The 13,796-nt window shown below is 40.4% G+C and overlaps 1 protein-coding gene across 4 annotated transcripts in view; it reads left to right on the forward strand.

Annotated features, from left to right (window-relative positions):
- NLG-4 (neuroligin 4) overlaps nt 1-13,796 on the forward strand; it is a 284,789-nt gene that overhangs the window by 171,403 nt on the left and 99,590 nt on the right. For 3 of the 4 annotated variants that reach the window (XM_006561556.3, XM_006561555.3, NM_001145737.1), the window contains 4 exon segments: nt 6,447-6,803; nt 9,928-10,237; nt 10,925-11,132; nt 12,465-12,719. In XM_006561556.3, the coding sequence (XP_006561619.1) occupies nt 6,447-6,803; nt 9,928-10,237; nt 10,925-11,132; nt 12,465-12,719 (1,130 nt within the window). 4 annotated transcript variants of the gene reach the window in all.

A 13,796-nucleotide genomic window follows, 5' to 3' on the forward strand; every position in this document is an offset into this window, starting at 1 on the left:
GATTCAAGGGACAATTGATACGAGATTATCTTTCCTCTTTCTCCTTCCTTTCTTTTCTTTCCTCTTTTTTTCTTTCTTGTTAGAATTAGTCCATCTTTTCCAAAAAGAGATTCAATTTCCCCTCCCCCGTTATTTAACGACCGTCTTGATCCGTTTTGCGCGGAGATTTACAGAGTCGAAATTAAATTTTCAAGCGATACACGGATTTGGGTTAACGTATTTGTAAAATAATGTATTTTACTACTGCACAACTGTGAATATCGTATAATTATTGATTAATTCCGTGATATTACAGTGAATATATATATATATATATATATATATATATATACATATATATATCGGCGAGGTATTATCTTGATGTGTAAATCTGTTGCAAATATTATCAGACCGGTAGTAATCTATCCTGTATTATCCCACTTCTAATGAATTAACAATGCACGATCCTCCGATGTTTATTTAGCTTTACGGGGAATATTTTAATCGGTCAACGATTCGAATCAAATAATCCAAATCCTGTATCGAATCCGTTGATATTAAACCGTTGTGCATAAAATAAAATGAAAAAAAAAAAAAAAAGGGAAAAAGTACAACTATTGTCGAGAGAGAAAGTTTTCCACGGTTTCGGTTCGGAATTCGTTTTTCGGGGGTTTGCATTTTTTTCGAATCGGGGAGAACTTTCTCCAAGTTTCTTCCGCTCAATGCAACAACTCTCTTTCCCCCGTAATCATCCAATTGAACGTGATTTCCGTACACGTGACTCAATTCAAGTACTTGAGAGAAAGAATGTATGAACAAATAAATAAATAAAACGAAGCAAACTAAATCTAGAAAGGGGAAGAAAGGGGAGAAAGGTCCTTTCGAATTACAATCGAGGCCTATATATATATATACGTGCACGACGGAGAATAGTTAGGTAAAGTCGCAGCGCGCTCCAAGTTTTGCCTGATCCCCGCGCGAATGCATAGGCATAACGTAAATCCATGTTTACTATGCTAATACAGGCGAAGTTGCCGGTTGAAAGGACTCTGTGAAACGTCTCATCAAATATGCAACGCTACTTGCCTGCGACCGGGCCAAAGAAGAGGGACTGGAGAACGGGAGAGAGAGAGAGAGAGAGAACGAGAGAAGGGAAGAGAGAGAGAAAGGGAGACAAATAGAGAGAGAGAGAGATGGAAAAAAGGAGAAGAAACTCCACCGCTTTTGATGGAGTCCGTTGGACCGGAAGCATGAACGTTCCTGAACGTACCCTCGCAGCTACTTCAGTTAGCAAATTTCTTTAAGGCCGAAGAATATTCCTCTCTCTCTCTCTCTCTTTCTTACTCTCTGCTCCCCGCGGGTCTCGTTCCTGGCAGTTTATCCACTGAATGAAGAAGAAACCGGTTCGCTACCTGTCCATCTATTCGTGTTTAAAAGGTTTAGCTGTTGAGGAACGTGTTGGACGTGTAAGTTAATTGCCCCGGGGGAAAGGTAAACCTTTCTATTCTGAGATATTCTTGCAATTTCGGTGATCACGTTAACCGATTCGCGATCCAATCTCGAATCTCGTATCCTCGAACGAGTTTAATCTGTTCGAATGAAAATATTCGGCGAAATCAAATTTTCTATCTCGACGCGTTTCTTTCTTTTTTTTTCTAATCATACCTTGTAAGTGTAAATCGGTAAGGTAAATAAAAAATGGAAGAGATTTTTCCTTTTTTTATCGAGATCGAACAAGATTCACTCGTGATAACTTCTCAACTGGTAATGCAATTACTCGTGACTTGCTTCGATTTTCAGATCGAACGTACAATCGATACAATCGACCAGGTTCCACCAGGTTGCATCGGTGATTGCGAGGATTCCTGTTTCTTCGTGTTTTCCCCATCACCTTAAAAAAAATAGCAGCGAAAGTTAACGATTGTTCGCGAAAAGACGAAGCGAAGGAAGGTGGAAAAGCGGATTTTTCGGGAAATAGGTAGTAGGATCACGTGTGCAAGACGGAGCCGAATCAAAGGCGGGCCGAGCGTATTTTCGAGGCCGCGTTCATCCTCTGTTCACCCTCTGTGTGCCCACGTGGCCCGTGAAAACTGCTTTTAACTCGTCCCAGTTTACGAGACTTTTGCGAAAGGAAGAACGAAATCCAGAGGACGTCCGGCGTCCGGCGCCCGGAATCGAGCGAAACTCGGAATGGCTTTTTGCGGTTCCGTAGGTGGCAAGATGAAAGGCGAGTTATTTGTCTTTTGTCGGTGGACGACAAAGCCCGCTCACCCACTCCCCTCCTCTCTCTCTCTCTCTCTCTTTCTCCGTTTCTCGGGCCAGAACTCTCCTCGGTTGTTCCCCTTATCCCCGAATCGAAAGGGGAATCCTCGTCCCTTTTCCTCGGGTCTCTTTGTGCAAAGGTTATCAACGAGGATCTATCTCCGCGGCGGGGAGATCCGCCGTCCTTTAAGTATCTTACTCCCTGATAAGACGTTCGAGTTGGCGGAGAAATTAAAGCGTCCAGCGCCACGTTGAATATGGCCGATAATTTTCCATCACTCGGAGAAAGAAAGAAAGAAAGAGGAAGGAGGGGTGTAAGGAGATTATATTTTTATTCGAACGAGGAGATTTGGAAAGATTCGGTCGCCGTTTCCGCGGAACGTTCACTGATATAATTATTCGATAAATAATTGGATATCGGGTAATAAATAATTCAGCGATCGAGATCCAAGCGGAATGGATGTGCATTGAAATGCACGCGGTGGAGCAGACGCGCGCAGATTGCATTAATAAACTCGATGTTTGCAGGGGGAACACGTCGGCCATAGTCGAATCGCGAAACTCGGCTAAACGCCTCTTGGTAACTTCGCCTTTCACAACCAAGTACTTACTTGATTAAGATCCTGGGATAATTTCAGGAACGGAAATACGGGATTTGTGATTCGAGGAGGGGAGGAGGGAGGAAAGAAGTTGCACGAGTTAAAGAGTTTAGCGCGCGAGCACGATGGGAAAGTAATGAAAGGAAAATCTGCTGGAAATGAAACTACGGCCGACAATTTCGAAACGTAAACAGTGCAGAGATGGAACGAGAACGTACGTCGTGGAGAATTGTTTTCTTATGCTCCCTTTTTCTTTTTCTTCTTTCTCCATATTCCCCGTGAAAATATTCCCTCGATGTTTCACGATCCAACTTATTGTAAAATTACACGCGAATACAGTCGGATAAAAAAATTAGAAAATTAGTTCGTTTGAAAAATAACGAACGAAAAATTAATATACATGCAATATACTTACTCGTCCGATCAACGGTTGATCCGCACTACTTCGTCCTATCACGAACGTCGAAAATTATTCCATTTGCTCGACGAAAATATGCTCGCCGACCACTTGTCCACCAATAATTCGATTTCACTGCCAATACGAAAAGTAATTCCGTTTAAGGCCACGATAAATGGCCCCCAAATCCACCTCCACCCACCGCCGACGATCTACCTATCAACCTCGGTAACCTCCTCGAGGTAGCCGAGTAATCACGTTTCCTCTCGAAGCAATGAAGAGGGGGATGGAGGATGAGTAGGGGGAGGGGAGGAGTCGCTACTTAAGCGCGGCAAGCAATTTAATTTCGCTGGAACAAAGTGGAGAGTGGATCGGGGGTGGGAGTGAACCGGCGCATTATTGCAGTGGCCGCAACACAATGCACCCACGGACCGCTTTTTCGACGCAGCCAACGCGTGCATCACCGGGCTATTCGGGGCTAAACCGAGCGTCATCCCCTTTGAGCCGGGTCTCGCGAGAGTTGCCACGCGGTTTATTGGCCGGCTGCGTGCCATTAAACGGCACGGAATTCGGTTTGGGGAGGCGAGGAATTGGTATGCGTCAGCTTTCCCCATTAGAGAGGCCTTGGGAGCGGAAGAGAGGTAAGAGAGAAGGGTAAAGGAGAAGCGTAACGATGACGAGGGGGGACAAAAGGTGTGCGATTGATCCGTTAAAAGGCGTGTTTAATGAGTTGAACGTGATTGGTAATGGGGGAAGATCGGTGTTTTCTTAATTGATATTACCGTCCCCTGGTTGGGAAATTATCGGTGGAACGAGCTCAAAATGTTACTCCCTTGCTTGATAGCTACCCCGCTAGATTTTATTACGAGATCTCCGTCTAATTTTCCTTATCGAGACGGGCTATTCCGTTAAGGAATCTTCTTGTTTCGTTGATGTATTAAAACGGAGCATCGTGAATAGTGAATCTTAGGGATAATTAATATTGAAAGGGGAAAAAGTTAATCAAAAAATGATAAAAGAAATTCTGTTTCTATATCTGGATTCGATGCTTTTTCAAGATTATATAAGGATAATTTTACAAATATTCGTTTCATCCGGTTCTAATTAGTTTAATAAAACTCGGCTCGATTCGATGAAAAATATACGTTGGCCGTGAAATTTGCAAGTTTCGGGTGGTGGAGGAAAGAAATTAAAAATAGGAGAGGTTGAAATGAAAATCGTGACGTGGATTTTTCGTGTTGGCCACGACGCCCGAGATATTCGTAAATACCGATCTTCGTGTCTTGAATATTTTGAACGGCGCGTTTTTTCATATTTCTCTCGAAAATGACTCTCGGAAAGATAAAAATTTCGGAATGAAAATTTGATTAAACTGGGAATCTTTCGAAAGTTGAAAGCGAAGCCGTCCACGGTTATTCAAGCGGTTCGGAGCGACGAACTGTCCCAGACTCTATATTTTCTGAAGCGTGAGGCGAAGACCGAAGCTTGAATCCCCTTTGCCAACCATCCTCCCTTCCGTTGCAAGCCTCTGTTCAAGCCCTGGCTGCAACTTTTCTATAGGAGCAGACATACGGTCAACATCGGTCTTTGTTTCGTCGAGGGTCGTTCACGTGCCGCTTTCTTTAACGCTTCCTTCCTTCCTTCCTTCCTTCGTTCCTCGCCGATATTGTCGCTCGAATAGGGTGGTCGTGGTTTTTCCACGATAGGAAATAGGCGAACTACTCGAAATTCCTTTCTTTCTGCCGTGAAATCGATCGAGCATCGAGCGTTATTTAATTCGCTTTATATTTTGCCGTGTTTGCAATTCATTCTTTTGTTTGTTCATGATATCATCTTGTACATACCGATAAAATATATCGACGGATAAAGTAAATACCGGCGTAAAATAATTTTTCGATCCGGAAGAATACAGGTGGAGATCTTATGATTGGCTCGTATCCTCTCTTACAATTCACCAACTTCGCTTTATATCTCGCAATATATTCCGTACAATTCGTCTCTCGTTTATTGATAATTTTACGATATATAACTTGTATAATTTCATTCACGATCCATAGGGATAAGTCGGTTTTACGATTGACTCGTACCACTGCCTATCTCCTCTTATGCGTTTCATCATCATCACAAACACTGAAATGAAAAAAGCGTAATGATAAAAATTACGATCATTTACATTCACACTCCCGAATAACAAAGCTCATCTTATTTGATACTACTTGTTTACGTTATAACGTATAAATCTTTTTCACTTACAAATATATATATATACACACATACATACGCAACGTTTCGATCGATGTTTATTTTTTGACGAAAAAGAAAATCGTGGAAACAAATTTGCAATAACAATATTTTCCCGCAGACTTTCCAAGCCCGACAACAATTCTTCCGACGGGTATCGATTCGACCAGCAATTTCCGCGCCATGGAAAAAAAAAGGGGAAAAAACCATCGACACGGGAACGCATTTGCGGGGCGGCGTCCAATCAGAGGATTTCGCGTCCCCGCGAAGCATCCAGCCTCTAATCAAAAAGCGTGTCGGGTTGAGCGCGGGTCAGCGCGTTTTCTCGTTACATTCCGCCGGCGAGGCGCGATCCGCGGCCGCGAAATCGACACGTGTCGCGGCGTTGGCTCGCTGCGCCTCGAGTGCGGCTGTCACGCGACAGTGCATGGCGGAAGACGCATTAGCGGCCCGTCATATTCGCGACGAAGGTTAGTTCTCCCAATGTCGCGTCTCTTCCTCTTTCTCTCTCTATATATTCCCTCCACTTTTCTCTCTCGTTCCCTTCTCTCGGACGTAAATCGTTGACAGACGTCTCTCCAGGAACAATGTCATCCTTGGTCGAGACTATCTGCCTTCGAAGGGCGATAAACGGAACCTTGAACGAACAGAGAGTTCGCTCTGCAATTGTTTTTCTTTCGCGATCGTTTGCCAAACATTGGCCGATGTGACTAGCGCGAGCTGTTGATACAACAAGCTTTGAGCGATTGTGAAAAAAAAAAAAAATAAATAAATAACTCGAAACATAGCATCGTAAATCGTTGCAAACACGGAGGGATATAAATTTGGAAAAAGCCAAGGGGGCTTGAGAGGTACTTTTTCGGAAGGAAATTTGGTAAAAAAAAATCCCGGCTACTTTTCACCAACAGGAGGGTTTTATTTTTTTTTTTACTCGAGAAGATGGTGAAAGAATACCTTTTTCTTCGCAGGGATGGCGGACAACAACAGTAGAAAGCATCCGGTGTTGCTGTACATCCACGGGGAGAGCTACGACTGGGGTAGCGGAAATCCGTACGATGGCAGCGTGTTGGCCAGCTACACAGACCAAGTAATCGTGACGATGAACTACCGGTTGGGCGTGCTCGGCTTTCTCAACGCCAACATGGCGCCCCAGACCAAGGCGAGGGTCGCGAATTACGGGCTGATGGATCAGATCGCGGCGCTCCAATGGGTCAACGAGCACATCGCCCTGTTTGGCGGCGATCCCAACAACGTGACGCTGATGGGCCAAGGGACTGGGGCCGCCTGTGTTCATTTTCTCGCGATCAGCCCGACCGTCGTGCGTGGTCAGTCGCTTTTTCCTTCCTCCCCTCCTCGCGAGAAACTCGTCGAAGATTTTCAACGTTACGCGATTTTCATCTCTTCTCCGATCTTTTTTTTTTCGTCATTTCTTTGTCATTTCTTCTTCATTCTTTTCTTTTGAGTTTAATTGAAAGAGTTTAATTGAGGAATATTTTTAGAATTAATTCAGTTTATGTTCGGTAAAAATAAGTAGAATGATTATTCCTTTGGCCGTTTACATTTAACTGTAATATATTATCGTGAAAATCTTCGTACAAAGATGGTTATTTGAATGGAATTTTAAGTATAAAGTTAATAGGGTTAAATCTATGACAATTTTTGATTTGGAATGCAGAAAATTAATCGAAGATGTGGTATAAAAATTGGATCTTAAAAGTCGATCAGATTAATTTTAATACCAATTTTCTGGTGGTCGGAAGAGCGTCGGATGGAAGGGAAGGAACTCTCGAAAAGTTGGTAGATCAACAGAGAATCAAACTCGCCAAGAATACGTTTAATTTCGTCATTTCTTTCTTTCTCGGGTTTGAAGTTTATTCGATCGACTTGTGACTTTCGCCAAGTAATCTCGACGAATCTCGAGGAAGTTCGGCAAGTTTTTCGCGTAACACGATAAAAATCCGGTTCCGCATTCGGCTAAGAGCCGCCCAACTATTTTTAGATCTCTTATAAACTTCCACTCGGTTAGATTAAATTCTGCTTCGTCCCTTCTGTTTCGTACTTAACTTCCGTTCCCTGGGACAATTAACCCGGGCTCGATAATAGTTACAGTCGCGTGCAAGAAAAAGAGAAAGAATCGTTATGCCGTAAATAACGAGATGGCGGCCGGTCGTCAAGACTCTTCTCTTCTCCAATCGAGGGATCCGATATTTCTTCGTGATTCCTTCCTTTCGATCCGTGGAACGAACCGCTAACGAGACTCTCGAGAAGAATTCAAAAGGAGAAACGAGCTTATGTGTATCGAGGTGATCTCTGATCGACTTTTCTCGAGATCCAATTTCTCGAAAATCGATTCTTCTTAGTCACCCGATAAATTAAAAAGGAGGATCGATTTAATATCCTTCTTAGGAAACTTAAAAGTCTCGTTAAAAGGATTTTAATTTTTTAAAACCACAAATGATCTTATCACTGGACCAGATATTGTATCCATGAATGGAAACAAGGTTAAATTCTCTTCAAGGTCTTGAAGAGAACGCATGAAAAAAAGAAAAGGAAAGAACAAGCGAATTATAAAAGTAAATTAAGAAGATGAGAGGAGAAGGTAGAAGAATTCCATAGAAGAGAATTATCCTCAAAACTTCTTAAAACCACAAAAGAAAGTTTTCTTTGGGGGGATATTTAAAAGGGGGTTAAAAGAAATCCAAAAGATATAGACGATTTCTTGTTGCTCTGGACTTGGAGGAAACGACTAAACGAGAAATTGTGTTACAAAGGATAAACTGTAATAGGCAGAGAAACGAGAAAGAAGAATTCTCGGCATGGTACGCGCGTGAAATATCGTTCTTCTATCCCAATGGGTATCGCGATACGCTATTAGAAAATACTTTCCGCCTTTATGAGGCCGCGGAACGTACACGATCCACGCTCCATGTTTCTTTCGCTTCGTCCGCCACCCCCCTGCTCCCCTGCCCGTTCCTTTTCCAAAGAGCGTTCACTCCAGTCACGCTGGAATTTCTCGCTTAGCCTCGTCGATCCCAGAGCTTCGATATTGGCCGTACCTACGTATTGGCAACGTGGACGAGGCTTCCCTCGAACGGAGGCCGCTCGAAATTGCTGGTATAAATCTGTCTTGATAAATGGTCGGTCGCGAGATGAGGCACCGGAAGACGTATTAATTGAGGCGACTTAACGAAAACAGCTTTGTTTCTTGCGATCGATGGACGAGGCCGATTTCTAGCTTTTCAAATTCTTCCTCGGCTCGGTTCTTGCCAATTGGAACGATCTCTTTAAATCTCTCGTAGGTATATTTTTTTTTATATCTTGTAAAACTCGTGGATATATTTCTCTTTCTTGTTCCCTCGAGAAACGAGGTCGAGAGGGAATAATAATAATTACGAATTATTAATTAATAGATTGAACCTTTTCGATAAAAAGTGTGTCGATAAAGTTGTACACGGTTGGAAATATATGAAGCTTGTAGAGAACTTGTTGCAACTTTAGTTATTCGATATACAACAAATTAATTAGTTTGGAAAGTTTTCGTAGTTTTCCTCCTCGACGTGAAGTACTTTGATATTAATCACCCAAGTTCGATTCTTCGAAAGAGTTGGTCGTGTAGAAGAATTATTGAAGCAGGCTTATCGACATACCATAAACCAGAAATTACGATGAAATTAGAAGGCGAAACTGGGGGAAAAAAAATTGCAAACATCGTTTAAATTTTCTTTAAAGTATTTCTTGAAGTATTTCTTTATTTAGATCGAGTTTCCTTCGATCTTCTTATTTCTAAATTCGAGCACAATGATCTCTTTCAAAGAGTATTCGATAAAAAATAGTTGTTTTCTTCGAGTCTCTATTGAATAGAAGCTTTCGTATATTTTCTATTTCAACTAACCTGAGATCAAAGAATATCACGGCTATACTTATTACAAATTGATTTCTTTTCCTCTAAAAGGATAGATTTTCAAAGAGTATAGACGCCATGCGAAAAGCATCATTGGTTCTATTGACCAAAGGAAAATCAAAAATAACTTTCTTCTCGAGAATTTCCTGCAACTCTACTTTCTGCAACTATATAGTTGGAATATACTCGTTTAATGCACGTCTACGGTGCAACAAAGAAAACCGATATTTCTTTTATTTTCGATATTTCCCCTCGCAAAGATATAAAAAACAAAAGACAAACAGGGAGAAAAAGAAAGAGAGAGAAAGAGAGAGAAACACGTATTAACCCATTTCCATTTAAAAATAAAACTAAGACAAGCTATTTTTACACATTTATATCTTCCTTAGAATATATCAAGGCTTGAAAATTAATGTTAAATATTACTTTAAATAAACTAAACTAGACTCTTTAATTAAAATTTAACATATACTTTTTTTCTCTTATAAAAATTCCTCAGAATCCTTCATTCATTAAATTCACGCGTGTGAAATTATTTTTGCAATTAGGTCTGTTCAAGAGGGCTATTCTATTATCAGGCAGCGCTCTCTCGTCGTGGGCAGTGGTCGAGGATCCCGTTTCTTACGCCTTAAAACTGGCCAAGGCGGTCAATTGCACGATTCCGAACGATTTGTTCAAGAACAACGAACTGATCGTCGATTGTCTTCGGGATCGAAGTTTGGAGGAATTGATGAAAGTCAATATCCAACCACCGACATTTTTGAGCGCGTTTGGGCCGAGCGTAGATGGCGTGGTCATCAAGCCAGACTTTCAGAAAGATCTTCTGTCGTACATGGGTCCGGAATTCCAAGGATTCGGGTAAGCATCGATTATTTATTTCCGAATACTCAATAACTTTCTTAATAAATAATATTTTTAATTTCTTTTAATTTCTTTTTTTTTAATATCATATCACGAATCTATCATCTTCATTGATTTCTTCACCTTGTTCCATCTCTAGAGCATTCTCACCAAAGTATCAGTAATATTTTTCGATCAAAAGAGGAACTTGCATAATATCTACGTTTTTCAACTTAAGATTTTATCAGAGTCAGACTCTTTATTAAATTTTTACAAACGGATACAAACCGATACCAAGTTGAATCGTAGACGTAGTTCGTTAAGACGATTGTAAATGACTTGTTATGCAAAGTCCATTCGATTTTTATTATCTCCACTCTACTTTTTGGAGATACTTTTTTTTGAAAACGTTAGCCTAAATCGTACATCAACTCGACGATGTTACAACGACACTCGACGTTGTTTCGATGAAGCATGAAATTTCTTATCGCTATCACCACAGCACGTAAATGATTACAGCGATAAAAGGAAGATTTAAGGCGTTGAAGATGGCTGTGCATTATAGTTTCCTTTCTCTTCGTCCCATTTTTTTTTATTATTTTTCAGATAATATTATACAGTATTATAATATATCTAAAAAATATTATAATATTATACAGATTATTTTTTACAGTAAGGGAAGAAAGGAAATTTGTTTTGTTTCAGGCCGCTGCCAAAGAAAGCGGAGCACGGTGCCCCGATCACGAGTAACAACAAATACGATTTGCTGTTCGGCGTGACCACGAGCGAAGCGTTGTGGAAATTCGCGGAGAGGGATGTACAGCAAGGGTTCGAGGGCGAAAGGAGAGACAGGATCATCAGAACATACGTGAGGAACGCGTACGTGTATCATCTGACGGAAATATTTTATACGGTAAGTGTTTTCCGTTTAATTTGAAAAAAGAAATTAAAATATCTCTCTCTCGATATAATAATAATAATAAAGAAAAAGAAAAAGAAAAGAAATGTAAAAGTAACAAAGTTGGAATGAATCTTGAATAAAATCTTTCGAAAGAAGTTTCTCCGATCGCTTTCAAGGGACATCTTTCTCTCAACTCTGTTTACTCTTAATATAACTTTCCTTTGAATGATATTTTCCTTTTTTTTATTATTGTTTTCTTTGTCTCTCTTTCCCTCTCTCTCTCTCTCTTTTAATCTAATTATGTCATCATTCACTTGTTTCTCGATATCTCGTATCGGTTATGATTGAATATACGATCGCGTTGAAAAAATACGAAACAATGACGGAGAACAGTGACGATAAACCGATCCAGAGGAAAGGTAAACGTTTTGCACACGCGATTAAGCATTTAACGGGGGCGAATCGTTCATATTTCATAAATTTCGATAAGCCAATGATTCCAACGATTATTTCACGGCCGTTTGGCATGAGTTTTCATAATGCTCCCTGGGAATAATTTGTCGCCCCCTCCCAGCTTCGTGGTTTTGCTGTGCCCCCCTCCCTTCTCCCTGAAAAATATATCTCGCATACGTGTCCGATTATTTGTAACCGTGGACCGTTATCTAAATGCCGATTTCGGTATCGAAAGATGGGAAACCGAATATTAACCAGGAAAATTCCAGCGTGTATCGATGCTTCGAATTTCAATAGTTCGATGGAAATATTATACGTTTAGTGGGGAAAAAAATCGAACTCTTTTTTTTTATGCTTTTCCTCCTTCGTTCTACAAATATCGAAAATATCGGGTAATAAAATTATTCGGTTCGATTCGGTTGTAAAATTCGATCGAAACTTTTCTAAAAATCTCGACGAACGTTCGTAGAAATGAAAAGTGAAAAAAAATGAAATTGTATCGATATCATTTCATTGGATGCATTTCGAAAGTAAAAGAGAATATTATAATTCGTGGGAATACTTTTACAATTAATTTAATCGTATATTTGACTCGATCAAAGCTCCTTAAAAATACTTTTTAAATTAAGGTAGAATAATAATAATAATACTAATAACGTACATTTCTTAAAGATACTGCTATATGGAAAAGATTACTTACAGCTTGAATATCGAAAATTTCAATTTATTGGAGCCTTGGACGAAAGAATTTTATTCCATTCCTTCTTTTCTTCTTCTTATCTTTCCATAAGAAACCATCCTTCGTTCACTCGTACACTTCATTCGGTCAGGCTCTCAATATATTTTTTTTTCTTCATAACGTTTGATTGAATCATCGTTTAATTGGACCAGGTGGTGAATGAATACACCGATTGGGAGCGGACAGTGCAGCATCCGGTGAACACGAAGGATGCCTGCGTCCAGGCGCTGAGCGACGCCCAATTTGTGGCGCCTTTGGTGCAGACCGGCGACCTCTTCACTCTAAGGCACACGAAGAAACCGAATAATCCTCATATAGCACCGATTCCCGAAAGCGAGAAAGAACCACTGCCCAAGACGTATTTCTACGTGTTCGACTATCAGATGAAGGATGGGGATTATCCTCAGGTAAGTGGTCATTCTTTTCTTCTTCTTTGATATCCTCGAATAATTAAGAAGAAAATAATAAAAAAAAAAAGAAGCACTCGTATATAATCGAAAGAGTTATCAAAAGAATTGTTTGTGACGATAAACAACGCGATACGATATTATTGAAATTGGCAATATGCATATTATTATTAGCCATTTAACGAAGTATTATAAAGCTCACAATTTTATGAGATAATTAGATTCGAAAACACATCTGCCCGCTCGAGCTTTTCCTCTCCGTGCCGTGAATAAATTAAACCCGTGGAATAGAATTAATAAATCGATCGCACGGTATGGTAGAACTTTCCTGTTCCCCCATCTTTCGATCTATGCGCCGTTTCGATTAATTCCCACCGATCGATTAAAAGTTATTCGAAAATATTTTCTCGCGAGGTGAAACAGTATTGTTTACATCCGTATATCTTCACAATTGACAGCGGCTATTTCAACGCGTGCACATCGCAATCCAAAGCTACGAGGTGTAAAACCATATACCTCATTTTGTTCGAAATTCGAAATTTTGTTTAAAATTCGAGTTCGAAGGATTGTTAAATCGAACGCCGAGCATGCGACATCGTATTAACATTCATCCATTTTCGAAGGATGGAAAGTTACTTTTTATCGAGTATTTGACCGACGATCTAGAAATCGAAGATCTTCGCAACGACGAAAAAAAAATCTTCTCTATTTTTGCTTCGCGATTAAAACAATTGAAAATTGTTTCTAACATAATTAAATGAAAATTATCGTTGCGCAAGATATGTAGGTCGGGTAATTCCAGCGGGACAATGTGTCTTGTTTATAAATATAATATGACGAAGCGGTGTTTGCTCGCGAAGGAATGCGGCAAATTATGCGGCTACGAGCTCGTTTGTACCATTCCTTTGGATATGAAAAAAATCCTCGCGAGAAGTCGGCGACGAGATGAGATAAAGGGTAGAAATAAAGGCGAGGATGAACGAGGTGAAATGATCCTAAGCTTCTCTAACTTGAGATATTATCGGGATGAGTAAATTCCGTGGGAACGGAAGGTATTTCGTAAAATGTAACTAATGT

The sequence above is a fragment of the Apis mellifera genome, linkage group LG9, assembly GCF_003254395.2.
Source record: "Apis mellifera strain DH4 linkage group LG9, Amel_HAv3.1, whole genome shotgun sequence".
Taxonomy (NCBI): domain Eukaryota; kingdom Metazoa; phylum Arthropoda; class Insecta; order Hymenoptera; family Apidae; genus Apis; species Apis mellifera.